The sequence below is a fragment of the Anopheles funestus genome, chromosome 2RL (genome assembly GCF_943734845.2).
Source record: "Anopheles funestus chromosome 2RL, idAnoFuneDA-416_04, whole genome shotgun sequence".
Taxonomy (NCBI): domain Eukaryota; kingdom Metazoa; phylum Arthropoda; class Insecta; order Diptera; family Culicidae; genus Anopheles; species Anopheles funestus.
In genome coordinates, this window is record NC_064598.1 from 99,441,525 (window position 1) to 99,468,913 (window position 27,389).

At 43.4% G+C, this 27,389-nt stretch overlaps 5 protein-coding genes across 6 annotated transcripts in view; all 5 read left to right on the forward strand.

Annotated features, from left to right (window-relative positions):
* LOC125763352 (klarsicht protein) overlaps positions 1–2,361 on the forward strand; it is a 161,759-nt gene extending 159,398 nt beyond the window's left edge. Inside the window, exons 15-16 of the mRNA XM_049426408.1 lie at positions 29–724; positions 796–2,361. Coding sequence (XP_049282365.1) covers positions 29–724; positions 796–1,168 — 1,069 coding nt within the window. The 3' untranslated portion in view covers positions 1,169–2,361. The remainder of the gene's footprint in view (positions 1–28; positions 725–795) is intronic.
* Positions 2,362–4,420: 2,059 nt separating this feature from the next.
* Positions 4,421–10,710, forward strand: LOC125763562 (uncharacterized). Of its 2 annotated transcripts, none has more exons than XM_049426865.1 (4): positions 4,421–4,871; positions 9,662–9,911; positions 9,984–10,117; positions 10,204–10,710. In XM_049426865.1, the coding sequence occupies exons 1-4, from the start codon at positions 4,763–4,765 to the stop codon at positions 10,506–10,508; spliced, it is 798 nt and encodes a 265-aa protein (XP_049282822.1). In that variant the 5' UTR covers positions 4,421–4,762; the 3' UTR covers positions 10,509–10,710. The 2 variants fall into 2 exon arrangements, with proteins under 2 accessions (XP_049282822.1, XP_049282823.1); XM_049426866.1 differs by lacking the exon at positions 4,421–4,871 and adding an exon at positions 8,857–9,108.
* A 2,303-nt stretch (positions 10,711–13,013) lies between these two features.
* On the forward strand, positions 13,014–16,793 carry LOC125763574 (protein takeout-like). The gene is made up of 4 exons (XM_049426886.1): positions 13,014–13,434; positions 15,673–15,910; positions 15,998–16,131; positions 16,213–16,793. Exons 1-4 carry the CDS (start codon positions 13,359–13,361, stop codon positions 16,512–16,514), a joined length of 750 nt encoding a protein of 249 aa, XP_049282843.1. The 5' UTR covers positions 13,014–13,358; the 3' UTR covers positions 16,515–16,793.
* A 2,548-nt stretch (positions 16,794–19,341) lies between these two features.
* On the forward strand, positions 19,342–22,351 carry LOC125763570 (uncharacterized). Its single transcript, XM_049426883.1, has 4 exons — positions 19,342–19,605; positions 21,379–21,622; positions 21,696–21,826; positions 21,895–22,351. The coding sequence occupies exons 1-4, from the start codon at positions 19,521–19,523 to the stop codon at positions 22,197–22,199; spliced, it is 765 nt and encodes a 254-aa protein (XP_049282840.1). The 5' UTR covers positions 19,342–19,520; the 3' UTR covers positions 22,200–22,351.
* A 1,196-nt stretch (positions 22,352–23,547) lies between these two features.
* Positions 23,548–24,897, forward strand: LOC125763565 (uncharacterized). Its single transcript, XM_049426877.1, has 4 exons — positions 23,548–23,765; positions 23,862–24,117; positions 24,215–24,345; positions 24,421–24,897. Exons 1-4 carry the CDS (start codon positions 23,675–23,677, stop codon positions 24,720–24,722), a joined length of 780 nt encoding a protein of 259 aa, XP_049282834.1. The 5' UTR covers positions 23,548–23,674; the 3' UTR covers positions 24,723–24,897.
* The last annotated feature ends 2,492 nt before the right edge of the window (positions 24,898–27,389 follow it).

Below are 27,389 nucleotides of genomic sequence, written 5' to 3' on the forward strand. Positions count from 1 at the left end.
AATTCCTATCTTTTCCTTCGCCTTGTAGGCTAAGAAACCGGATCGAAAATCTTACCACCTCCATGATGACCTGGAAGCAGTTGGAGGATGGCTTAAGCGATTTTCGCAACATTCTGGATCGGGATCGTGGAAAACTTCAAGGCATTGAAGGTGCCCTCCAGAGTGGTGGCGGTACTACCGAGGAAATCGTGAACAGTGTCAAGGAGGTGGTGAAGGCACTCTCGGAGAAGGTGGATCCGCTTTTTCAGGATCAACAGAACGGTGCTATCAACGAGTGTGGACAGTTTCAAAACCAGCAGCAAGAGTCGCCCCAGGAGAACCTGCAGCTATTGGCTCCGGTTCTGCCGGCGAGTGTTAAGCTCTCGTCTAATGGTTCTCTGTCTGATAGTGGTATTTCCGATGGTGGTGGCATGTCTGATGGCAGTCTATCGGAGCGTGAGCGACGATTGAACGCCCTTAAGCGACTAGTGAAGCAGCTGGAAGTAGCGCTCGCGCCCGGCAGTGACGCAATGCAGACTATAACGAAGCGTCTCGAAATGGCGGAACACGATTTGCGCTCGCTGCAGAGCACGTGTCGTAAAATCATCATGAACGAGAAGAACCACCATGAGCAACAGCTACAGCTGCAGCAGCTTAAGGAGCGTTCCCCAGGACGGGACTCTGCCGATGGAAATAACAATAATAGCGTGTCAGTGAAAAACAAGAACAAGAAATCACCTTCACGGTAGGTTTTCATACTTTTTTTTCTTTCTTAAGTATACCTAGACTAATCTTTACTATCTCTTTAAAACACAGCAAAAAGCATCGAAATGGTACACAGAGCCGCAGCCAGTCAAACACATCCGCCGAGGCAACGGAAAACGAAGACGACGAGCAGTTGTTGTACCAGCAGCATCAACACCACACCCAGGAAGAATTACAGCGGGAGCAACTGCTGGCAATGCAGAAATCTGCCCAACTGGGAATCGTTCAGACGACCAAGATGAAGCTGTCGCAGAACCGCTGGGTATGGCGCATTACCAAGATCGCCGTACCCGTCCAGCTGGCCCTGGTATTGGTGATGTGTGCGGCCTGCTTTTTCGAACCACACTGCTGCGATGCGCTCAACACGTACTCGATGAGTTTTACGCCTCAGTTACGGTACATGAAGGGACCACCTCCGATCTAAGGACGATCAGCGAAGGTGGAAACTGCCCACCGTACGGTAAAATGCATCCGCCAATACGTTACGTACGCAGCGGGTGCGGAATGTACGCGTGGGCACTTTTAATGTATTGGATAGATTTTTATATCCTGGAGATATAACGTTGGTTGATTAGTTTCTAACTATATAGTATGGCTTTCAAGCCCGGTACCATCCAAGGATGGTCTGGCGAAGGTCGTAATACTTCCAATCATGTTGCTATATATTCTTACCATTATTATTTCCTTAATGTTCTTCCTATGTTCATTATCTTGTCATCTTTATTCTATAAGGATTCCTGCATAGGTTCTATATTTTCTAGTATTTTAATCTATTTTTTCTCTTTCAATAGAATCTATATTTATTAGTTCGTTAGCTTCGAATGAAATGTACAATTCTATTCGTTCGCTCGGTCGTTCGTTTAGTGATGTTATTTAATCGTTTGCATCGTTTAAGATAAATGTGTATGAATTAATGGTCTTCTTTCAATAAGTTTGATTGATTATCTACCAACATTGTCAACAAAGGGCAATAGTTGTAAGATAATTTATAACTTTTCTATTTCTTTTTTCGCATTCATCGTTTTCATTTCCAACACAACGTATTTTTCACCTTCCATAAACCTTATTGTACCACAGTAAGAAATACTAACAGTAAGTGTAATGTTTCTAACAAAGCAAACAACTAAAAAAAAAACATAATTAAGAGCATATGGCAACGGAAAACAAACGCGCAGTATGTTCTACAAAACACAACGAAATCAAAACAGTGCCTTGAAGAAGAGGACAGTAACAGTAGCAGCAGCAACGGTTGTGGAACTCATTCCCAACCAAACTTACATAAATCAGTGAAAAGACTGTGTTGTTTTTTATTTGCATAGAAAAGGCGATGTAATTTTACATACATATTTCCATTTCCAGTGATAATAGCTTCTCTCCTTCCGTAGTACAGTTTAATCGGGTTTGCTGTTTAACGCAAAACTGAACAAAGAAGATAGTATAAAAGCAGAGAAGAAGAAAAAAACAGTAACACACTGCCGTTTTGTGATTTCGGTCGCACGCTACTTATTGCCTGCGCGCTTGTAAGATGTTTCCTTGAGAATAATGTCTCGATGCTAGGAGTATTTTCTGTCTCTTTTATCTTGAATGAGACACCGGCGTCCTAAAATTGTATATTTTTGTGAAAAAGAAGTAAAAAAAAAGGTCACTATATAACGTAAAAACCGTACGGTTGATGTTTCGTGTACTATGTGTTACTAATGCATTCGCGTTTTATTTCCGTACGTACTACCCACTACTATCTTACCCCGATGTAATATGTTGTTCGTGGACTAGTTAGTTAAATTAGTATAGCCTTGTACCATGTGTTCGGGCTCGACCTTATGTAATGTTTTGATTTTTTTTTTCTCCCGTGCGCCTTTTTCGGCGGAAGCCATCTTAATTTCGATTCATTCCTTACTCTTGATTGTTTGTGCACAACAAAAATTAAAAAAAAAACACACACACACACACAAAACCGACAAATAGGAGATAAGGAAGTCGATCTTGAGGATTCCGCTACCGCGTTACTTCCGGTATTCTCAAACACACGCAGAGACAGATTAATGGCCAAGAGTTTATTAGTTTTTGTTGCGCTAGCTCGTAAGTGCGTTAGAAACAAGCTGAATGCGAGAGAAATGAAATGTTTCTCAATTTTCTTTCCTCCCATTTTTAAGTATAGGAGTCTCCCATCAACGTAGGAGAAAACACAACATACACACGCAATACAAAATATGCAATAGAGAATCGAGGAGGAAGAAGAAAACGGAAAATAAATTTTACATTTTCCTACAATCGAAAGCGCTTAGATTACCATCCCCAGTGTAGCGTTGATGCAGAATTACGTCCGAATATTTCCCGTATCTATCATTATTTCATTCCAGAACAATATTGTAACGTCAGTTCGGTACCATCGTGAAGCAAAGGTGTAGACTTTGACTGTGGAAGAGTAACCGTTTGTACAGCAATAGACTGTTTGCGTTTTTTTTTGTGTAGTTATAATTAATTTCAACTCAATTGCACTTAACGCCAAAGAGAAGATCACGATTAATAATTATACGCGGCAAATCTAGAACAATCAAACATCTAAGTCACAGACCTCAATTTCCTCGCTACGGTTCTGAAGCGTCATGCTTGTCATTGACATGACCCAAGACGAGTAGCAAAAGAAGCTTACTGTCCATTCTCGCTCACATACCGACACACTCTCGTGCAGAGTACGCGTTCAGAACTTATCTTCCCAACAATTGCCTATTTCTTTCATACGTAACATCTTCTTCTTTGCATACACTCACACAATTCTTCCGCTAAACCGGATGTTAAAAATCCAAGTACGCATAATTACACACCATTCCTCTCAATCCCAAAAACCGATGGAGGTGGGGAACAAACTTAACTGATCGAACAAGCGAGATTGTGCGTGATCCATCCGTGGCACGTGCTGGCACTGTAGATAGTGCCTTTTTGACGCATGATATACATCATGCACAGGTACTCATGCCTTCCTTCCTCGGCTACACTCTACAACAGGGTATATTTCATTAATGAACTGCCTATGCGTCTCCATCATCCATCCAAAGCTAATGAAGCGGAGCAGATCATGTACAGACAGGGTGGGTGGATTCGACAAACTATAATTCACTACGCGGTCCCCTTTGCGGCATAAAATATGCATTGTTTAGCTGTGAGTCGAATTCTCTTAAAATCCGGCAAAAACGAAAAAAAAAATTAATAATAGCACCATCCTATCCTATAGGATTAACCGCATTTAGGATGGGAATCGGGTGTGCAAACAATGTAAAGAATGCAATTAAACATGACCTAATCGTTCACTGATTGCTGACGCACTGTCGAATGGTGGGGTTTAGGGGAAAGGATCCACAACCTACGTGCACTGTTGACTAGTTGTGCGAAGGACGACAGACAGCTCCTTGACGCGCTCACGAGCGTGTGTTCGTGTGCGAAACGGTCTTCAAGTCGTGCCAAGTCCTTAACTGAACCCCTGATTGGGGTTCTTCATTTTTCCTCCCTAATGGATGGAATCTTGAAATGGAATGATTACGTTGCACGCAACGCATTTTGTGTGGTTAGCTTCCTCGGATCCACTAGCCGCTTACCCGTTCTTCCCCTGTTTTCGGACCAATCATCACCTGTGCAAACCACCGGCGGCAGTACAATATAGATAAATAGACTAGTGAACCGGTACGTCGGCGTTAGTAGCTGATCAGAACTTCACCAGTGCTGTTCTAAAATCCGGTTCCCTGCAAGTGCTTTGCTCTCTGCTTTCCAACCGATTAGTAGCAGCCGCAAGCGACCCGCAAGTGCAAGTGTGTAGCAAACATCTTTTTCCGAAGAGCAACTTAGCTTACTTCGGCCCTCTGTCGTCGGTCGGTCTCTGGCCGTCCTTGACGTATTGTGTGTGTGTGCGTGCGACTGGCAGGCCAAGTTCAAACCGGCTGCTTCACCGGTACCGACTCGTCACCAAACACCGGCGAATCTTACCGAGGTTCGAATACGGAGACCACCATCGGAAGGTATCGGAATGAGAGCGGCGACAACGCACAGCAAGGGCATGGTGGATCGGCTGCTGACAGTGGTCTACATTCTGGTCACTGTCGGGGCCATGATCAGTCTCGTTGGTGCCGGTTTGCGTAAGTATCGTACCGAGCGGTGGTGGGCATTGGCATTGGTACGTAGTGTAGCAATAATCGTAGCATGAGGTGACAATTTTATTAACATTTAATTTAACACTCGTTACGCCTGTTACATGGAGAAGAGATTCATTAATGATTTGATAAATGATCAAAGGTTAAATCGTGTTAATCTATCCGAACGTGGAAGTGTAGTATTACGTCATTTACACAGGATCTTTGATTGGGATGTTCGAGTTCTGATGCGCTTCTATCGTTGGTCTACCTTATTTCTTACTAACCTTTTGACCCAGTTAGACCGGTTTTGTTTGATGAAACAATTGATGCTGATTATTATTGTACAGTTTATCACTGGACATTAATTACAAAGGAAGTGATCGCCGTAAATCATATCGTAAGGTGATTTGTGATCGATCGTTCTATCGCTTAATTACTGTTATACAAGCAAACTTCAATATGGTGAAGAAATATAATAAAATGTTTAAAATAATATTTCAATTCGGATGAAGGAACCATTTTGCTGAGACACAAAAGACACGAAAGACAGAATTGATACGTTTGTCTACCTTATGAGAATATTGGATCCTGGTCACGGCACCAAGCATTATAGGCATGATACATGCATACAATCATCATGTAGCAAGTTTGTAATTCGTTTGTTGTTTTCTCAGCTCAATTCTGTGACAATATTCTCCACCCATGACTGCTAAATAGTCGGTCAGACTTGTCCCCACACGGACACGGGTAACTTAATGCCAGCTCAATTACATTCCCGATCCGTCACACAGATTAATGAGGATAATTTCTTATCCGCTAGATCATGATACTGATGCTCGCGCTAATCGTGCCTACCGCTTTCTAGCTGTGCCCAACCTGTACACTTCCTTCACTCTCACAGCGGGGGTTGGGGTTCGGTAATAAAAATGTTCAATTTGTGGTCGATCATGAAAGGTTGGCCGGTTGGCTCATCAAGAACGGCAGCAAATAACAAACCGCAACGGGAGAAGCATCGTGAATGGATATTATCAGTGCGAAGGCGAACGGTAGCATCCATACAATACTATGTTTAAACTCCACCCTTAACAAGCCTTCCCAAGCATGATTTGGTGCACTCGTGATTACTCGGAGGCGGCGCACACGTAAAGCTTGGGTAGATCATTTTTGCATTTACTAACCAAACATTAGCATCATTGCCCGCTGCATCATCATTGTTATTCGCGATTCGTGAAGAGTAGGGTTGTCGAGGGTAAGATGGAGGGAGGGATGGTTTGTTCCAGTGGCTTAAATGATTTGGGAAGGAGCGTGTGTGTGTGTTTACTATTCTCAAAGAGTGAGAGTAGGCGAACGAGGTTCTGATCATGATCTTGACCCTAGTTTTCACACGGTGGTTAGCCACTAATGGTGGTAGTTCCTGGTTCGATAAAAACCCCTCACCTAATTGGTACGTCAATTCGATCGATGTTTCGCTCAATATTGAATCGATGTAAAACTAGTTCCTAGAAGAATTAAAAATTCGATTGTTTTATTATTTGTTTTAATCTTTCATTATCTTCTCGCAATCATTGTTTATTGTAAATTTTTGCTTAATGAAGCTTTTGAAAACATTAACAAGTTACAGGTACAGGTTATGCGTGATGTTTTGCAAGTGACCGTTGCGTATAAAAAAAATAGACGGACACATACACACGTACATCATCCTCATTCACAGGAAGACATAACTCAATGCTAACGGCTTCGCTGAAGCACGTCGCCACCGCCTGACGTAAGGAAAATGTTTGTCTCTAACAACCCCCAAAAAAAAGGAATTATCTTTTTTAGATGTCTTTTTTTATTGTTAATGAAGCACACCGTAAAAACTAGTTCACAGGTACGATAAGTAAATGTACTTAATAATCACATCGCATCACATGAGTGTGATAAAACATCTAAAACGATGGGACAAAAAATCAGCCACACATGGCTAACATGAAAAAAAATTCCCTCAACACTGATCCTATTTGTCAACCAGCTTGTCCATCTGTCAATTGTCCTGAAACAGGTTTAAATCAGGCGAAACTTGTAAAGTACAATCCAATCCGCTTCGCGCGGGAGATAATCTGCAATGCGAAATGAACCAGACGATCCCCGGACGGCTTTGTTGCTGCCGGTCGGTTCGTCACCTGTCACCAGCGTGGGGAATTCTCACTGATTATGCTGTAAACTTGTTGTGATCTAGATGAATTCAAACACTTGCATTCCGTTATGAATTCCCAGTCCAGACAAAGGGGAAAAAGGCAAACGCAACAACAAAAATAAAAACCGAGCAAGCGTTCGTTCGCTCCGGTGGCATTGAAGTCTTTCGTGCAATCTCGCTGCTTGTGCTTATTTTCCGCTTGTCGCGAACAAGTTTGAACCAAAAATCAGTCAAGTTCAAGGTGAATGAAGGTGATTTCCCGACCTATCGGTGAACACATATACGTACGCACGCACGCCTGCGTGCATATATGTATGTGTCGTTTTGTTTCCTTTTTCCGCAACCGTACATCGCATTGGATTAATTTAGCTTGGCAAGCAGAAAACAACACTGCTTAACGATGCGATTTTTCCAAAAGGCGCTGCACTGCTGGTGACTACACGGAACTATAGTTTGGAAGTAGCGTCACTCGTACGTCAGAAGCTAAAGGTTCTTTTATTTCTTGATTGATGCCCGGAAACGGCCGATCTGCGTTCGTTACCACAGCCGCAAGCTTTTGCAGTTTATTGCAAACAGAAAACAGCCCTAAGAGAATCATCTGGTGCGTACTTTTCTCGATGCAATAATTTGCAACTGTGGCTCAGCAGTGCGATCTTCACTTTCGTAGAATTTCTTTTACACGATACGAATACAATGCCAATAAAACAATGTACCACGGATGTAAACAGTTCGTGCGAAGGTGTGATCTTTTATTGTTCAACGTTGCGCGTCCCATGCCAGTAGCTGCTGAAGGCACGAGGATTCTGAAAAAATAAGGAGGAAATTAAATAAACCTTGTCTAAATATTGCCTCGCTCGCTAGAGAAAGACATTTCGCTGTACGTGAGATTTTATCTTGGTTTGTTTTGTAGTAGTTTTCATTTCTTTCGGTACCGATCGTAAAACTGTTCCGACGCAAGTGCCTTTAGCTAATTTGTTCGTCAAACAATGCTGTCACCAGGAACTGAGCGCATCTCATCTTGGTGTGGTGAATTTTTTCTTGTTAATATAATGTTCTAAATTTAGCGTTTCTTTTCGTAACGACTTGAAGAGTATCTTCGCCACAGTACAAAGTAGAAAACTTGCGGTTTTAATGTGAGATGTATCATGTTTTATCAACGGGTGATGGTTGGTAATCACATCAACTGGGTGATATTACATAAGAAGTACAATTTCAAAGCTGTTTTTTTAAAACAATAACACTAGTTTAAATTAAATTTCAGTTCCATCAAGCATTGGAATTTCCAATCGTGGATGTAAATTAAAACAGCTGCATTAAAGTTTGATGTTTTTGTTTCCTGCCGTGAACCGCTTACTTAAGATAGATCTTCCTGAAAGGATCACTTTCATTCCAACACGCTAATTGCTATTCCGGAGGCGATGGAGCTAAGTCTGTTTATGTGCTCCAGCCACTCAAGCGCCAAGTGATAATGACTGAACGAAGATGAAGCAGACGGGTGCCGTTTTTTTTTAAAGAATAGTTTATTTTTTGTTCTACCACAACGTCTCTCCACAAGAACAGCGTTCCCTTTCGTACGGTTTTGAAGCGTCAGAACTTTGCGGCAAAGCACCCGAATTCTATCCACTTCTGGTAGAGCTCGCTTTTTGGTGATTCACTGCGAATTATGACTATGTTTCGGGGCACACGGCGAACAACAAACCTTTTTTGGTGGGAGGTGCGGATAAAAGGGGCAAAGCGGTGGAATTAAGTAAGTCTTTACAGAGTGCGTGCGTATGTTTGAGTGTGTGTCTATAAAATGATGAGAACGCGAGAACGATGCGCAACACTCGGTCGGAGTGCGCGTGACGGACAAGTTCTGGTGCGATCAACTCCCTAGTGTGGTTTTGTATTCTGAAGTGACCTGTCTGTGGCATCCCTTGATATATTAGATTTGTACATTGAAGGCTTAGGCTGACTTTGGTGGTTCCAAGATGTATCCTGCGTGGAGTAATCGTATCACCCAGTCGGTGATTCTAGCCATCGGCGCTGTTTTGCTGGCAGTCAATTACAGTGGTGCCGTTTTTCGTACGTATCCTTCCAGCACGTGTTAATTGAGGATAAAAATTGAGGGGAAAAAAAGCGCAAAAAACGAACATGCGGAAATTTGTGTTATATAACGCGTACTGTGTTTCGTGTGTAGCGTGGTGATGGCCATTGCGAACGTGCCCTTTACAACCGACAAGCAGGTGTTGTTAAATGTTGGATAAACAATCGGAAATTGGAGTGAATCGGAGTTGCACTATTGTGTTGCCGCCGTTTTACAAGTTCTCAGCCGTTTGGAAGAACAATTAGCTGGCACAGGCATTTGGTGGGATTACTAGTGGTAGCGCTAACGGTGAAGGGATGAAACCTTAATAAGATTAATCAATGTTTATTGAACTATTAAGATTGGTGCTGCAGTAGGAAGTAATGGATGGACGATTAAGTTAGAAAATGAACATGATTAACACCAAACGAATCCAACACTTAGTGCGGATGTGAAGTTATAAATATTCAACACCTTTAAATAAAACTCCATTACGAAGTTTCGAATTATCAATCACGTCTTCCTCTACGACGGCATTTTTTCGTTTTTTAGCTTCCGTTCTGCGTGCCTGTCCCCGTAACGCCACCGACCTAAACCAATGCATTATCGATGTGGTGAACGAGCTGCGGCCACGGTTGGCGACGGGAGATTTCGGCGAAAACTTTACCATCACCTCCCTGGAACCAATCAAGATCGACCGTTTGAAGATTGAGCGGGGTGAGAACTTTAAAGCTAACTTTACCAACTTCCGCATTAGCGGAGCTACACACGAGAAGACGGGATTCATTGTGAAGAAGTTGAAGTAAGTACTGATCATCAATCGAATTAGGATGATGTATTTTCCCTTATCTAAATTCATTTTTTTGTTGTTAAGAACCGACATAGACAATCGTCAGATTAATGCGACTCTGCTTCTGCCGAAGCTGCAGGTCAATTCGAAGTACTCCCTCAAGATGAGCATTTTGGTGCTGCAAATTAACGGTGATGGTGACCTGCAGGTGAATTTGAGTAAGTAACTTCAATTTCTCACCACTTCATTTAGCATTCCGCATATATTCACCATCATTATCTTTCTGATTCATCTCACTCTACAGCCGACACGAAGGTAAGCCTAAAGCTAACGTTCTACACGGAAATGGTCGACGGGGAGGAATACTTCCGGTTCAATCCGATCAATCTGCGCGTGAAGTTCGGCAAAGCACGGTTCTATCTGAAGAATTTGTTCAACGGTGATCCCACGCTGGAGATGATCGGCAATCAGGCGATCAACGAAAATCCGGACGTACTGCTGGACGAGGTGAAGAGCGGCATTGAGGAGAATTTGGCCAAACTGTTCACCAAGATTGCCAACGAAGTGGTAAAGGATGCATTGTTCGAAGAAGTGTTTCCCTGGAGCTAAGTGAGCTTTGTGATAGGCGGTTTGGCAAGCAGCGCAATGGGCAGGCAAACTACACACGAAAGAACATAAATTGACAAAATCAAACAATTCAGCATGTTGTGATGTGTTCCTTGAAATCTGTTGCGGCATTATGTTTTGAGGCGGATTTGAAGGAGCTATTGATACAATAAATATGGAAACTGTGTTTTATTTTTTCGTAAAACGCTGAGTTTGTAGAATGTTCTACGTGTGGTTGAGAAATTAAATATGTAAATTGGTTTTTGAAAATGCTTGTGAACATTAATATTAATTTATTCATTTCATGAGAATCACTTTCAAAAAAAAATAATGGTTATAAATGAAAATCCGCATGTGGGGAAGTTAAAATAATTCAATAGTTTGTATTAGAATGGATGGCTCGATCCGGTGGTATATGTGACGACAAGACCGTTTATCAAATCCAAGAAGCCAAGAAGAGTGAGAGAATATTAGAATGGAATGAAAAATCAAAAACGAAAACCAAAGGATGGAATCATTATGAGGCGTTCTATTCAGAGGCGAATAAAGCTCCCAGAAGGCCCTAAGCGGAATGGTAGTTTGGTCCTGTAGGAACCCGAACATTTCACAGGATGTCCGACTGACAAGCCCCTCCAAACCGGCGGGGCACCTGGCGGCCACCCACTCCTCCCATACGTTAATCCGCCACTGGTTTTACTGTTATTTTACCCTGAATGTATGCAATACAAATACAAATTGAATTGGTTTACGTCTTTGCTAAGGCACTATGGTACAGCAATACTAGAATGAAGAACAACATTTTTATTTTGAAATTTGTAATCCTTTCCAATAATTTTGTAACAATTTTCCAAATTTTTGTTTCTTACGATTTTGTATTAAATAGTCAACAATATTATTTCTCATCGTTTCTTCTAGAATTTTATATTGCTGTTTCTTAACATAGCATAGAATTTACCAATGGTTGAAAATCTTGTACTATTGAGGATCACTCTCAAGCTATTATCAAATGCAGAAAAGTGATCGCTAGCATGATACTTCTAAAATTCTTAATTGTAATGGTCGATAATGTTGCGTAAGTAGGATAAAAGATAAAGTATGATCTTCTTCTGGATCTTCTGTTAAAAACATCCTGAAATCGATAGTATGAGTATATCCGATGAAGGAGAAATAATTCTTCATCTTTTTCAACCCATTTGACCAATAGTAAAGGATATCGTCTCGAATGTCAAAGCTAAATATTTTCCTAACTGTTCTGACCAGGGATCGCCCATGATTTTTATATTTTGGAAATCTTTTTGTAAATGTTTATTTCAAAATTATTTATTTTTAATAGACGTGATGCTTCCAGCGTTACGTCACAATTTTTGCGATACGTAATAATTGAACAATCCCTACGTTCTCATGTTTTCATGATTTGCCGAATGACCTTGAAAGTGGTTGCATTCTGCGTTGGGGTCTTCCCCAATCTCTGTCCCTCCGTCGTGTATCAGAGATACATAGAAATTTTGATGGAAGGAATCATTTTCATGTATTATTTTTCACAAGCTGATCTTAACGTATTTATTTGTTCGCTAATCTTTACAATGTTTGTTTCCTTCCAAATTTTACTCCAGGTGTATAAAAAAATCCATTTGTGACAATCACACGATCTGTACACAAAACCCGTACAGAGCAGTGTTCTTAGCAATGTAAACAGATGGAAAAACCGTTATCGAGCTGTCGATGTGAAAGTATACAGCTCTGGCTGGTAGTAGTTAGATCTGCTCTGTCTTTCTAAATGGGTTTTCATGTTGGAAAAATCCTACAAAGTTGGATAAATCCCATTTTGGTACCGTTTAGACATTCGTTTAATTGTCCCAAAGAATTTACCGTATTTCAAAGGTGATTCAATCACATTCCTTCACGACATTGCTCCTGTCCGGTCAAGCACATTATGTTTATTTTTCCAATACTTCCAACCCTCCACACACCCTGCACACATTCGCCGTCTGGTGAGTTTGCTTAGCTCCAAGACGCTGCTTTAAAAATAGCAAACAACCGAACGAAAACACTACTTTGTCGCCGAAACAGCAGGGTGACTCTGCCAAAACAAGACTTCTTTTCGCAGATTTAGACAATGGCATCATCGATGTCGCCCATGCTTTAAGCCACCAGGAGTTGCAGACAACTTTAAGCAATAACGATATTTCATCCCGAAAACGAGAAAACTAATGCAGCTCGCTTCTGGAACGGATTGAAGATCACCTTTTAGTTTGTATGGTTGGGTAGAGATCGTTTTGTTTGTTTTGTTTGCATATCGTTTTGCGCCCCGGAACTGCCCCGTTTGTGAGGTTTAACCACTTGTTGACCTACCTACCCCGAACCACAAGGAGGCAGGCAGCCCGGAACACAGGCTCACCCCTGGGCCGTGTGTGTCTCCGTCGATCGTACGCGAGTGTGTGAGTTTTGCGTATACGAACCGCGTCGCGTATGCTGAACGTCATCTATAAAAGGCGGCCACCAGTCGATCATCGGCGATAGTAGCGTTCGTTGTGCGTTCGATTTCGCAGCCAAGCCCACTCTCTCGTTCTTCTGCAACCGGCGGAGTGTTTATTGTTTTTTTTCGGCACCAAAGGTACTGCAAGTCATTGAAGAAAAGTGAGAGTGTGGTTTCCGTTCTTTCCAATCGTGCGAAAAAGAAAGAGCAAGGAATCGGAATCGAAACCGTTCGACGCAACGAAAGCTTTGCTGGTACGCCGCAAGTTCACGGTCACGGTCAGTCGCAGCCAGGAAGTTTGTGAAGTGGGCGTACGTGAGTTTATCCGAGTGAGTAAAAGAAAGTGAAATTATTCCATCCAAGACGTGTCTGGAGATATGCTGCAAATGGCGAAAATGGTGTGGATCGGTCTAACGGCGCTCATTTGCATCGCGGGAACCTTTGCCGCTGTCCGTAAGTGTACAAAGGGAATAGTTATGTAACCATTTGTTGCCGTATTATGGTAACAATTCCAATTCTGTTACCATAACACGTAATCGGGCTCTAGTAGCTGTAATTAATGTCATTATCTTTCCGATGAGCACCCGACTCCCGATGGGAAAGGGGGAAAAAAGTTTCATTTTCTTTATCAGTCTCTTCCCAGTTATTTCAATTCCTTTTCCCACGATCTCCGGTTCCGTTAAATCCGTGGTATTGGAGCGGAAATATTTCCACCCTTAATTTCTTTCCATCCGACATTGCTGCTCTGCCCCTGGGTTGGGAATGTGAAACTTCAATTCCGAAAAAGTACTCTTACACACACACAAATATGAGTGTATTGAATTGAGATGGGTTGCATTAGTGTCTAGAGGGAGCTGAAAAAGGAATGAGAATGCATTTTAATTTAGTGATTGCGGACGATACGATCGCAAGGAGGAGAAGCGAATTTGCTAGAATAACGATCGTATCGGTTTTGGTGAGAATGGGTGTGAGTGTTGGTTAGTTGGAGATGTTTTGCATCATCTTTGCGAGACGATTAGTTATAATTGTTATTGTTAGAAAAAATATAATGGCTTAATTAAAATTTTAACGATTTCAAGATAGGAGTGTAAGAGTAATAAAATATTGTTACCTCAAAGTGCTCACTTAGACGAAGTGCATCAAGACCGGTATAAACACCTGAAAGTAACTAATTTTAAGCTACCATAGGCGAAACATTAATTTCTATACAATATCATTTATTAGAAATTCAGAGCGATGAGCAAGAAGAAAGAATACTACATCTCTTTCCAATTACTAAAATCTCTAAATATTACTAAAGAAATATTAAGAATCAATCAAGGATATAGGCTGATCTCCTGAATAGGTCACTTCAAAACGAACCGAAATAGACTAAGTTAGGACTCACGAAGAGACCCAACGATAACTGTGATTAAAATTGATAAAATTGTGATAAAGAAAAAAATCCTAATACCGTATCAAGATAAGGATAAACCATCAGCACAGTGTCCTTACAACGATGTCAAGATCTCTTTAAAATTGAAATATCAAACGTAATTGCTATTTTGATAGAGACCGCTCATATTAACGGTTATGAGCATGCATTTCTAGCATCACCCCAACAGTACGCACGTGAACATGAATGCGCAATCAAACTAATAATTCCACAATGATATGGTTGCCCTGCTCCGGTAGGAAAAACCTGACTTCCACTTGTACTACTATTTACAAATCGCAGCCCACTGCTCCAGGGTCCTTAAATGTGAGGTGGGATTATATCGACTTTAAGTGGCTGCACGCGCATATCTTCCCTAAAACGTGACATTCGACCTCGAAACCCCACGGGAACTTTATCGAATTAATGGTTGACACTGAGTGTGCACTGTAATCTCCCAACGGCAGAGGTTGAAAGGTCGTGTTTGTATGATTTTGAGTAATCGTATACAAAACTAGTTCGCGATAATCATACCCGATGTCTGGTAACGGAATCCTAACATCCCACGAGATTGTTCTGTATCCTCGTGCGATGTAAACAACCTGAAACGAACTTGCAGACCGTTATTAAACCGTGGCGTAATGTGTTAGGCCACCAGTGAAACGATTGTGAGGACATGTGACCTAGGCAGTAGTAGTTGTCGGTTACGACCAGTTTACTACCCGTTGTAGTAAACGTCAGCTGATTAATTAACGTCACCACTAGACACTAACGGAGCATGGACAAAGGGCGTCTAATTGTTGACCGATTAACAAACGTGAACAGTGTGATTCCGGATAAATGGGTCTCTTATCGGGAACTGCCTGGTGAAGGTTACCCACAAATAGACACAATAATTTCATCCATCCTCGTAGCCTTGTCGGTGAGGCACGCGTGTCTACGATTAAGGTGTCTATGAGTAGAGTTTCGGAAAGACTACCCATCCAAGATGTGTCCGACGGTGGTTGTTGATTTTCGAAGCACGCACACACACGCTTATGTCACCTGCGTTTCAAAACTTACCGTCACACCGACAGAACCTTCTAGCAAAGTCACCTATTTAGTATTCCCGGCAGATGCGTACCACCTTTTCGACCGAGACCTTAGAAGGATCGTCATTGATGCTTGACATTGATGATTCGACGTTTGAAGTTGTTAAAGTAGCAGCACCCTGTGCTTGTGCTCCCTTACAATACATTGCAACTAATGTACACGTCCCTTACTTCACTCCCCATTAGCCTCCTCCATTAAAGTATGCTCGAGGAACGATCCCGACCTGAACCGTTGTATCACCGAGTCCGTCAACGATCTGCGACCACGGCTGGCGACGGGCAAAATTTCCGATGAGTTCCGAATTCCCCCACTGGAACCGCTCGCCCTATCCACCGTCAACATGGACCGGGGGGCAGAGTTTAAGGCCACCTTCAGTGAACTGCTCGTGTCCGGGCCGAGCAAGTTCAAGATCGACAACTTGAAGTAAGTGGAGTCAATTGGTCGGACGGACATGAGATGACATTGCTGCTAACAGCTGACCGGGTGCTATCTTACCATCTCTTCTTTCAGGGTAAACATCGAAAAGCTAATCTTCGACTTCAACATCTTCCTGCCGAAGCTGTCTTTCAAGGGAAAGTATGACCTTAAGATCAAGCTGCTATTGCTGAACATTGCCGGCGTTGGTGATCTTACCGGAGTTATTGGTATGTTAACAAGGCTTATGCATGCCTCTTCTACCCCTGCTAATTCATTTCCTGCTAATCATATACACACTTCAATTACAGAAAACAACCACGCGCGTGTGAAGCTGTTGTGCGAAAAGTACACCAAGGATGGTAAAGAGTATATTCGCGTGAAGAAGCTACTGGTGCGCATCGAGATCGAGAAGGGTCGGTTCGACATGAAGGACCTGTTCCGTGGTGATCCGGTCCTCAGCCAAGCCGGCAACCAGTTCATCAATGAAAACTCAAGACTCTTCCTGGACGAGCTGACACCCGGGCTGGAGCGCAGCCTTTCGGACACCTTTAAGTCAACGGCAAACGAGATCATGCAGCAGGCTGCCTTCGATGAGATCTTCCCGGCGTAAGCGAGGTTCGGCTTTGCTGACAGCCGTGAGTGAGTGATGATCTGTGATTTAGGGTGTGCACGGGTCGTTTCATCTGTCAACTCCAAGAGATGACAAACTGATGCGCGGTGCGCATTCGTTCGAGTAACCTTAGTGATGTACCTTTGTAGCTCTGTAGCAGCATGTCCAGTACCTTGAGCGGTACTCCAACCGGGGGGAATAATATGGTTGTTTTACAATAAACTTAGTACCGTGGAAATGCGCTTCATCGAGTGCAACGGCACTCGGAAGCGGAAGTAACTGTTACTGGTGATCATGTCAACGTTCCTGCAATCAAGTTAACGTCCGAAAATAACTTACCAGACAGAAGACAAGCAATCTTCCCATCATCCCAACATGTCATCTGATCGCTCATGAAACACTCGGAACTTCCGCATAATCTTCTGCAGTCCAATGTGATGACGTAGTAATGAGCTTCAATTCATCAATGGCGCCATCTTCGAATGATCGAGAAAAATTTTTCAAGACGCAATACCACTATGCACCCATACTGGGCCACCGAAAAGGGATGCTGAGACCACTTAGCGCCACTCAATCGCAGGTCGGCATTCATTGTATTGATCCGGGTAATCGGTGAGCAACAAAAGCAAAGTGCAAAAAAAAATTAAACAACCCGTGCACAGCCACACATCATAATAATGCTCACTTATCCGCTTTCATTATACGCTCGATTCGTTATGGGTGCGTTGTTGAGGCATGAGAATTTCTCACTCGTGCAGGGAGAGCAGTTGTACGTGTAACCCGATTACCCTTACGATGTACTGTACGGTAGCGAGGCCCAATTGGGTTAGAACATAAAGACGATATGAATCATGCGCGAACCTGCGTCATTGGTGAGGAGAGTATTGTGCTGTTGCTGTTGGCCTTTGACAAGATTGTGGCTTGTCCACACTTTTACACATTGCTCTGTACGTCACTCAAGTGCGATTGGATTAACATATCTGCATAAAATTAACAGCCAATTATTTTATTTAATGATAACTTATGACTTTCTTCTAGCCTGCTTCCTTCCAATCGATATATCGATTTTATTACTATTTAAGAATTTTACAGTGGTTTATGAAGAGTTTAAAGAATCATGTTTTACAATTGAAATCTTCTTGAAAGAGGTAATATTTTACAGGTAGTGGTCCATCCGTCAAGAAACCTAGTCTTGTAGCAAAGAGGTTAACCGTAACAAGGGTCGTCTAATCCAGGGGTCTCCATACTACGGCCCTCCCGAGAGATCCAGAGATTGACCCTCAGCTGTGGCTATTCCACTCAAAGCGGTCCGCTTTGTTCCAAAATGTTTGGAGGTCCCTGGTCTTATCTATAGATGACAATAGGGACAGGATCTCGAGAACAATATTTGGTATCTTAATGACTTTTAGACTGGTACAATATTTTATACTGGTGAATTATAAATTATCTTGAATATCATAATTATCACTCAATATGCGACAACATTATTCGTTAGTCATAAAGATTAGGGTCAAGATAAGTACCAGAAAACCTGCGAAACGCAATAAATCAAATGATTCATACTTTATTTGTTCAGGTTATGTCACGTGCCAGAGTTGTCAGCACATGATACATCCAGCGTTATCTTCCTAGAAGTTGACGCTTTCTCCGAACTCACAAAAAGTTCTCCAATTGCAACTGCATCAATCCCTCCACGCTGATAAGATTTCCCCCGCTAGTACTGCACCCTTCCTATTTTGCTATGGCATTCCAAATTTTTTTTTATTTTCTTTTTGCCACTTCACCCTGCATGCATTGCAACCGTTGCATTCGCTAACACGAACAAAAAGTCAAAAGTCATTCCAAGGAAACAAACGGTAATGGTACTAGATCGTCCGTCTATGGCCTTTCGGCATTGTCTCGAGCTTAACTGTTCCATGGTGAACCGTCCGAACTCGAACACGGCACACCGTCCCAGAGTGGTCAGGAAATGAAAGTCTTCGTGCGGCACGCTTCAACCCTCGCCGCTACGGTCAGCGAGGGTGTCATCGTAACAATTTGCACATCAATTTTAATTTGCCCCACGCGTCGTCGTCGACAAAGATTGCAGGGTATGTGGTGGTGGTGGTGATCGAGAGGGAAGGGAATTGCAGGGTATCGTGTGAAGGCGTGGAGAAGAATTTGCCGGTTCCGTGCTTATCAGCAAGTTTTTGTCTGTCTGACTCATGTTTCCCAGTGCCCCAGAAGGGGTTCGTTGGAATTTGTTCATGTTTCGAATATACATGTGATGAGAAACGGGAGGGTCAGGGAGAGAAAAATAAAGAGAGTTTTTCTGATTATAGCAGCATCTTTCGCGTGCGAATTCGAAAAGAAAATAGTGCGAAAGCAAAAGAAACATCACCATCTAACAAATATACCCACCCACATTCCCTCTCCATTTTGTAGGATGGAGAGGGTTGGGAAAGCGAAGGGATCGAAGGGTGTGGGGATCAGTTGATCGAGTGATCAAATTGTTCTTTCTCTCTCCGCCGTAGCGATCTCGTATAAAGAATCGCTTTCTCTCTTTCTCGCTCTTCTAACAACCATTTTTGCGTATGTTTGGAATGTATTGTAACATTCTTCTCAATTTCTCTCTCTCTCTTTTTCGTAAGGGAGGGTGAAGCTATTTTCCAAACCCTCCAGCCCAGCATAGTGTGGTTAAACAGGGTAAGGGTATCGGGGTGGATAGTGAAGCGAAAACATTATATCGCAACCGAGCCAGAGAGGCCAGAGTGGGTGGAAGAAAGGGCGGGAAGGAACCCAAAACGTAGGAAAGCAAACTAACAACAACACAAACTCTCACTCGCTCCGTGTTCCGAGTTGAAATGGCAGTTAGTTCTCTTTCCCTTGTGGGTTGGTACAGTTGGCGGTACGCTCCAGTAGTCTCGTTAGCGGTTAGAACCGACACCGACAATAGACGATAGCGAAGATACAGTGATAAGCAGACATTCAAGGATCTCCTCTGCCGGCAAGAACATCATACAAGCAATGGATGACGGTCGTTGGGTCCTCCCGTTGGCGTTACTACTGATCGTAACCGTTGGAGTTCCGGTGTCTGGTGCAGGATTTAACAGTAAGTGTCCTGTCGCTGTCTACTCAAGTGATCGAACAACCGCACAGAACGCACAGATTGGCACCACAGTTTTAGCAGAACCAGACAAAACAAAGGGACAGCTGTGTTTCGCATAGTGCGGAAAGGGTTATGACCCTACTTATCCGGCGTGTGTGGTACGCGTGTGTGGACGAGTGCGGGCTCGTGTGGTTCCACGCTTGCGGTGTTAATTTAATCACTAAACAAGTTCGCACCGACGGCACCTTGACCTTGGGTGACGTTGTTCGTCGTACTTCCTGAATCTCCTGCCACGAGTGCGCTTAAGATCTCATCGCGACAGTACGCGCACTCCTATGAAACGGCACCGTAGACACACGTGGATTTATGGCCACTTCGGAATTCTCCGACGGTGGTTCTTTTCTGTTAAAGTGTTGCGATGCGAGATGAATTCACAATAAAAAAAAGAACAGGCACGTTGGCAATTTCCGATGATGCCGAAACCACTCCCAACGATGTGTCTTCGGAAGGGTCAACCTGTTCGGGTGAAGGCCGTCCATTTACAACTGCAATATATTTGAACGATCCTTCGCGTGTGAGAACGAGAAGCTGTAAGCGAAAGGTCGAAGAAATGAGATGATGGTGCGGAGAAAGAGACAATACCTTAAGAAGGTTGCTGTCGTCCGGTGCTGGTGTCGATACTGGTTACGGAAGTATCATTACTCCTCGTTACGGCTTTCATCTTGGTGACCTTTTCAGAATTCTGCCAACAACGTTCTGCTGCGCAAGAATGGCATGATTAGTGTCGAGAAGTTAAATATAAACATATCCAGTGTGGTTTTGTTGTTCTTATCGTGCAACCATTAGCCGATGAGGCTATGGAGGAGTGAGCGCAAAAAAGAAAACAACTGACGTATAACTTCCGGCGCCGACCGATAAGAAGATGGAAGACGACACGCGCGACATTAACGCATTAGGTTCTTGTGTTGTGATCAGCAGCCTTATTGCAGCGCAGATATGTTTCAATTACCCTAGTAATAATAGTGTAATAACTGTTGCTTCGTAAGTAACTGTGCCAAGTAATAACCAAGAAAAACCACCTTAAAATGAGCTGTTAGAACCATTCATTTGGATGTCATCTTAAGTACAAAACACAACATCTTCCTACGTGCGGTATCGTAATCAAGCGAAGGACCATCCACACCATTCGCTCAAGGTTAATTGAAGTGAACGATTAATTGAGTCTGGTCGTTGTAATGCGACCATAGAAATCGGCATCTGTTTGCTACGACTCCGGCCAGAACTTCAGGCTAAGTTTCTTCCAGCTCAACTAATTCAATTAGCGGATCCACGGCAGAGAAATGGTCCAAAAGCACAGCAAAAAAAAAAACGGGTGAAGATTTACAGTTTCATAAAGCTAACACCATGGTCGTGCAAAGGTGGCGGTTGGGATCCGTTAGGTGGCATGATTTATGGGTGAAGTGACTGCACGGTTCCAAAAATATAACGCTTGCGGTAGCGTTTCCAGTGGAGTCAGCAAAAATTCTGAACTGCTTCTGGTGGAGTTTTTTTGTTTACAGGGTTTTTCTATTCAGTTTAGACTAGCCGCATACTTTTTCCTACTCGGCGCTCTTGATTTTTAGCAAGCAGCCTGTTTGTTTGCCTACCCGCGTCAAAAATCAAATGCTCACAGCAGGAAAAAGTATGCGGCTAGTCTAAACTGAATAGAAAAACCCTGTATTTGCTGACAATCGTTTCATGTTTTCCTTCTTTTTTTTTCCTTTGTTGGTGGCACAGGAATAGGATACGAAGCGACCGGATGTTCTCGTAACAGTCCCACACTGAACAAATGTATGGAGCGAGCGATCCAGTACTACATCAGCTATATGTACAGTGGGACGATCAATGATCGGACGACCGTGTCTTCGCTGGATCCGCTCACACTGCCCGATGCGACGCTAATCGAAAATGACGATGTAGTGTCTACGTTTACCAGGCGACAAACGACCGGCTTCCGGAACATGTACATCACCGACGTTAGGTAGAGGACGGGTTCTACTTGCAAGATGAAGCAGGACATCTTTTACCACACACGACATTCTCTTTTTTTGCAGATCGGATATAACACGACTAGAGTTCTACTTTAAGTTTCACATCTCAGCCATCGACACGAGAGGCACGTACCATGCAAGGCTCCTCACGCGTCCCGAAATCGCCGAATGGTCCCAGATGACCTACTCGATACGTAAGTTTGCATGGATTCTGAGGACACTCAATTGCAGAACCTCACGCAAATTCCATCTCTTCTATCAGGAAACTCCTCAATACAGCTACAGCTGAAAGGCTACAACTACGACAGTGATGGTCGGGTATTTCTGAAAGTAAACGTCACCGACTGGAGTCAGCAGATAGGGGACCATACGGTCGGTTTCCGATGGTTCACGATGAGCGGTAACTACAGTCAATTTAGCGACCAGTTTGAGCAGATACGCGGCCGTGACATACTACCCGTGGTCGAACGAGATCTGATGCACAGTCTGCAGCAACGGTTTCAAAGTTTGCTAAACGAGATCTTACGGTTGGCACCGTTTGAACGGTTCTTCCCTACCGTGTACTAGCGAAGGCGCACCGAGCACCTGTGATAAGCTAGACGATATCGTTGTTTTGTACATACGCTTAGTAGTTATGTGTAGGGTTTGTGCCGCTGCCAGTACTAGTTGCGGTGGTGACAAATATTGTTTTATAATAAACGAATTTAATAACAAAGGAACGAGTTGAGATGTTGAGCTGAACTATTGGATGAGCAACGGAGAATGACTTTTGTACAACATTGCGTGCAATATTTATAGGACTTTAGACGAGCTTGCATAAGAGTTCGTGAAGCTGCAAGCAAAGATGCTTTTTCTTGAAATGGAGAATGATTCCTGAGAAGTTTTTTAATAAATGTATGTCTTTTAATTCCAACCTACATTGAGTTAGCAGAATTTTGCGGAGGAGACAAATTCTACCTCATATACGTTTCAATATCAGCTACACCTAGATTGCGCACATCCCTTACGCACTTTACACGATCACTTGCACACAACCTGCTTACGCACCGCAACATTCGCGTTCTCTTTCAGACGCGCCTTCCACCATCCATGACCTGGGACAATGTGGGTGAAACGCACGCGCGATCTACTCCACTCCACTGCTCCGATCCATCTTGTGCGATCCCTTACCGACACAACACTTCCAACGGCTGTGGCTTCATTGAGCCAAATTCTCTCAATGAATTTTGATTGTAAACCTGTTGGCTGCTTCGGAACGTGCGTTTATAGCCCTACGGTTGGTTGCCAAAACAAAAAGAAGCGCCCAAAAACTGCTCGTGTCCTCGATTGGTGTGAACTGATTGCATTAAACGGAAGATCGACGATCGAACGCCACTGCATCCACTGGGTTCATACTTGACCGGTTGTCGCAGTGTCAAGTGTAGTTTGCAATGAGGGTCCATTACGTGGCCCAATTGGGCACACACGGGTATGTCACAGAAGGTTCGGGCTTACTGCGCCGTCACACGAAACCGTTCTTTCTCTTCTGCTCGTATCACGGCGACCGTGACAGCAGTGTGATGCTGCTGCATGGTTACCGCAGGCGCCATTTGTCAAACACAAGTTAATTAAATCAGCGCGAATTTCAATTGATCGAATGTTTCGTTTGTTTTCGTTTAGGAGTTTTTGCCTGCTGTTGCCGGCTTTCCTGCTTGGGATGCTGGGAACTGTCATGGTCGTGGTTGTGTGTTTGCGCGCTGTCGCACGATCACGATGACACAGCCCACGGAAGCCGATCAGAAAAAAAACTGGAGCATAAATGTGTGCGTGTGTGTGTGTTTGTGTGGGGGAACTTGTGGGAAGCAGGGACTGCCAATGGGACCGACGATGGGAGGTTGAGGATGATAATTTTTCGCAACAAATTTTAGCGTCGCAACGACAGTGACACTTGTGCTCGATCGATCGTGGCGTGCGGTAGTGCGCAGTCCTCGATCTCTCCCAGTCAAGATCTCGCGTATCGCATTCGAACGACGCCCAGCAAAGCCCAGCTACATACTGTCATCATGGTGTCTGCAGTCGAGTACATCTGTACGCTACTTCTACTGACGGCGACCGTTTCCCTCCGATCAGATGGCGTCACTGGTGCACCAATGAGTAAGTAGTGAAAAGCATACATACGCTTGCGATCGTCCCAATGATCGCTGGTCTATCGGTGAAGCTAATCTTAGATCTCGCACTGCTGTTGTGCAGGAGCAGGAATTGGAGATGGCGGTGGTTGGGAAGGGTGTCAGCGTAATGCGCCCGAGTTGCGGGAGTGTGTCAGCACGGCGGTCCAGCAGTTTGTCAACTTCATGTCCAGCGGGAAGATCTCACCGAAACATTCGATCACACCGTTCGATCCACTATATCTGCCCAACATGACCATCTTCCAGGAAAAGCAGGTGAAGGCCGTGTACGTGAACCGATATCTCGTGGGGCTGAAGAATGCATTCATCCAGGATGTGAGGTGTGTGTTTGTGTTAGTGCGTGGGAGATGTGTGTGAGGTGGTGATACAAACATAACACACTAACTGTGTGCTCTATTCTTTTCCAAAATATTCTAGCACGAATATGGAAAAGCTAGAATTCAACGTGACGGCACTGATGCCGGCCCTGGAAATGTTGGGCATGTTCTCTACGAAAACATTCCAAGAGCATCCAGTGACGGAGAACTCAATTCTTACTCTGTCCATCCGTAAGTATCTCCTTTACATCTTGAGGGTGTTTTTGTGATAAACCTAATCACCGCCAGATCACTCTTTTGGAACAGGCAACACCTTGGTGAACTTTGTGGCTAAAGGTACTCTGTACAGCATGTCGGATGCGAACGGAGCGTCTAGCAAGCACTTACGGCTACAGATTGGCATCAACCACATCGCGATGGGAAGCTACGTCCTCAGTGAACATCTAGACAACGATCGTCACCTAACTGATCAGAACAGGTCAGTTGCACCCGCCAAATTTATGCGCTTGATCGGGAAGGACCTTCGGATGCAGTTGGCTAAGCGAATAGAGTACATCGCCAACGAGGCACTTGCGGTGACACCCTTCGTCAAACTCTTCCCCGTCTGACTGAGCGGCACTTGCTGAAATGGGGGTTTTGTTCTTCTTCGGTTCGGGAGATGTTGGTGGCTGTTTCGGGGTATAATTGGGAGGGACATCAAGACTTGCCTTGTTTTGCCTGTTTTTTTATAGCGTTTATAGTGGTGTTTTGAGGGAGAAATAAATGTTTTAATTGTGTGTACAATATCCCCGTGTGCGTATGTGTCGGTGCGTGATCGTGTATGTTCTGTGCCCGTGTGCATGTGTTTGTGTGGTTTTGAATTATAAATCCACCAGCTCGCTTTCACAAACTCTTCACATCTCTCGTTCTACCATTTTGGAAATTCACACAAAAGAAGATGACATCGATCAGTAGCGGGTTGGCATGCTTATTGGATGTCCACATTTGGTGGAGTATGGGCAGAAGCGTGAATGAAAGAACGAAACCCCTCGTGGAGAAGGCAAGTATGTGTGCTGGGTACATCAATTATGACACCGCGTTAGGGTAGCCGTGCCGTATGGACGATATGACATACCGTCCCATACACAAAGACCACGGCAAAGCGAAACAAAAAGGAATCTCGCCGATCGACTGTGGGTGCTGCTTCTGCTGATGCCCTGTGTGGTGGCAGGAGAACGCGAAAGTTTTGATTGAATTCAATCAAAATGGCATTGATGCAGTTCAAAGCCTTTCCAATCGAAGCGCCAGCGCAACGCCCCTTCCCCATTCCTGCTCATCCATTTCCAGGGATTCGATACCCTCTTGATAAAGTCGATGCGCATTTGCGCCAGTGTGCGCATGTTCTGCAAGTCACAAAAGTGCAACATTCTTCATCTATAGACGGATTTTGGGGTGTTGAAAATAACGGGACGTTTGGTTGGCTGTCGGTTTCATCAGACACCTCCATGCATTGGAGATCTTAAATCATCCACACAGCAGGTTTTGGTGCGAAGAAGATGGTGGGGCAGGGAAACTATTTCCCACCTTTTGATATGCTTGCAGTTGTACCGGGAGGGAACAAAGCGAAAAAAGGAATGAACAATGGGTTTTCGGCAGTTCAATGAATCGTCTTGTCGTCTATCGTCGTCTCGACGGCAATTTATGATATGGGCCGGTCGGTGACCTGTGTGTCCACTTGTTTCAAATCCGCGCGCGACGAACTTGCATGATGCTGATGCTAAATTTGTCTAACTTTTGCCCAAATCAACACCAACACTAACGTAATTCACAGTCTAGAGTAAATAGAGTCTAGAGAAATATCTTCGCATCACAGGCACCGAATAGGGTAATGGTAGACGAGAACTAGTCCAGTTGTCTCCTATCGAAAGGTGGGGGATTGGTTTTTTCCTGTAGCTTAAATTCTCCTACTGCACTGTACCATTAAATGGTTAGCTGTGCAAAAACGATCATCTAGCGTCGTGCACGTTTAATTGAACGCAACTGTAATTAGTGATTTTCGATGCTTTAACTTGGAACATAATTAACACAATCACTGATTACTTCCGATAGCGTCACAATTGCGTAAAATTTAGTTTAAAGTTAATTTGAGAAAAAAAACAAAGCGACAAGGTTAGTGTGTGAGAGGGTAGGGTTTTTTTTTATTTCCATTAGGACGGTCGTAAAACTTGTAAAAAACAAAATTATATTACAACATAAAATGTTTTCTATACAGCGAAAAAACGCAATACACTCATAATTTTTCCATTCCTTGAGCATATAAAATAGCATTTCGATTCAAAATGTGAATTGTTCATTACCCTGTATGTTGGTAATAGTGTTATCCCGAAAGTTATTAGAAGAAGAACTTCTATAGTGATCTTTTATGTGGGGTGTTTACTTATTATTAGCAATTATGTAACAAGCCGATATTTTAACGATCGGAAAAGCATGAAGGATGCATTTTATAACATAAAACTTAATCTATTTTTTAACATTTAAATAAATCATTGACAATTTGAGCATATAATATGGACGATTCACATTAAACTCGTACTATCGTAAATGCAAAAACATCCCGAAAGGCAATATACACTATAAGCGAACATTTAATTGTTTTGAACGTGCTGCATCGATTGCATATTTTACAGCGTAAAACTCATTCCTTGTTTGATAGAAGGTCAGCGGAAGCTATTTATAGAGTACTTTTTTCCTTCATCGTTTTACTTGTTATTGTCGATCATAATACCGATCCTCACACACACGCGTACGCACGCACATCTTGAAGAAGTGTCACTTATTATCACCTCATTTCAAACACTTGCCCATTCCGCCACCATGCTCTTCCGGTTCCTGTCGACTGCGGCAGAACGCCAGCTTCAGCACCAATTGAGGCAACCATCCTTCTTCACGTCGCTCAAGCACACTTGAGTGTGGAACCCATTTGACGACCCCAACACCTTTTGAACTGTGCTTAACCAGGCTGGTTGGAAGTACGTAGTGAGGGGAGATTTGCATTCTGGGGCAGCTTCCCATGCCCGGGCAGGGAATGACGCATGCGCACGTTTAATCGATACGCATCACTGAAGGGGTTTGTTTTGATCTGTCCGATCGGGTGTTTTGATATGGCGAACGAGTTTTCTGGTAGCTGAATGAGGAAAGGATACTTAACAGAAAAAGAATTCCTTCATTACGTTTTCAACGGAACGTAAGTTAGTTACTCAATTGCAAAAGCATATTCACTAATTCACTAGCTTCTG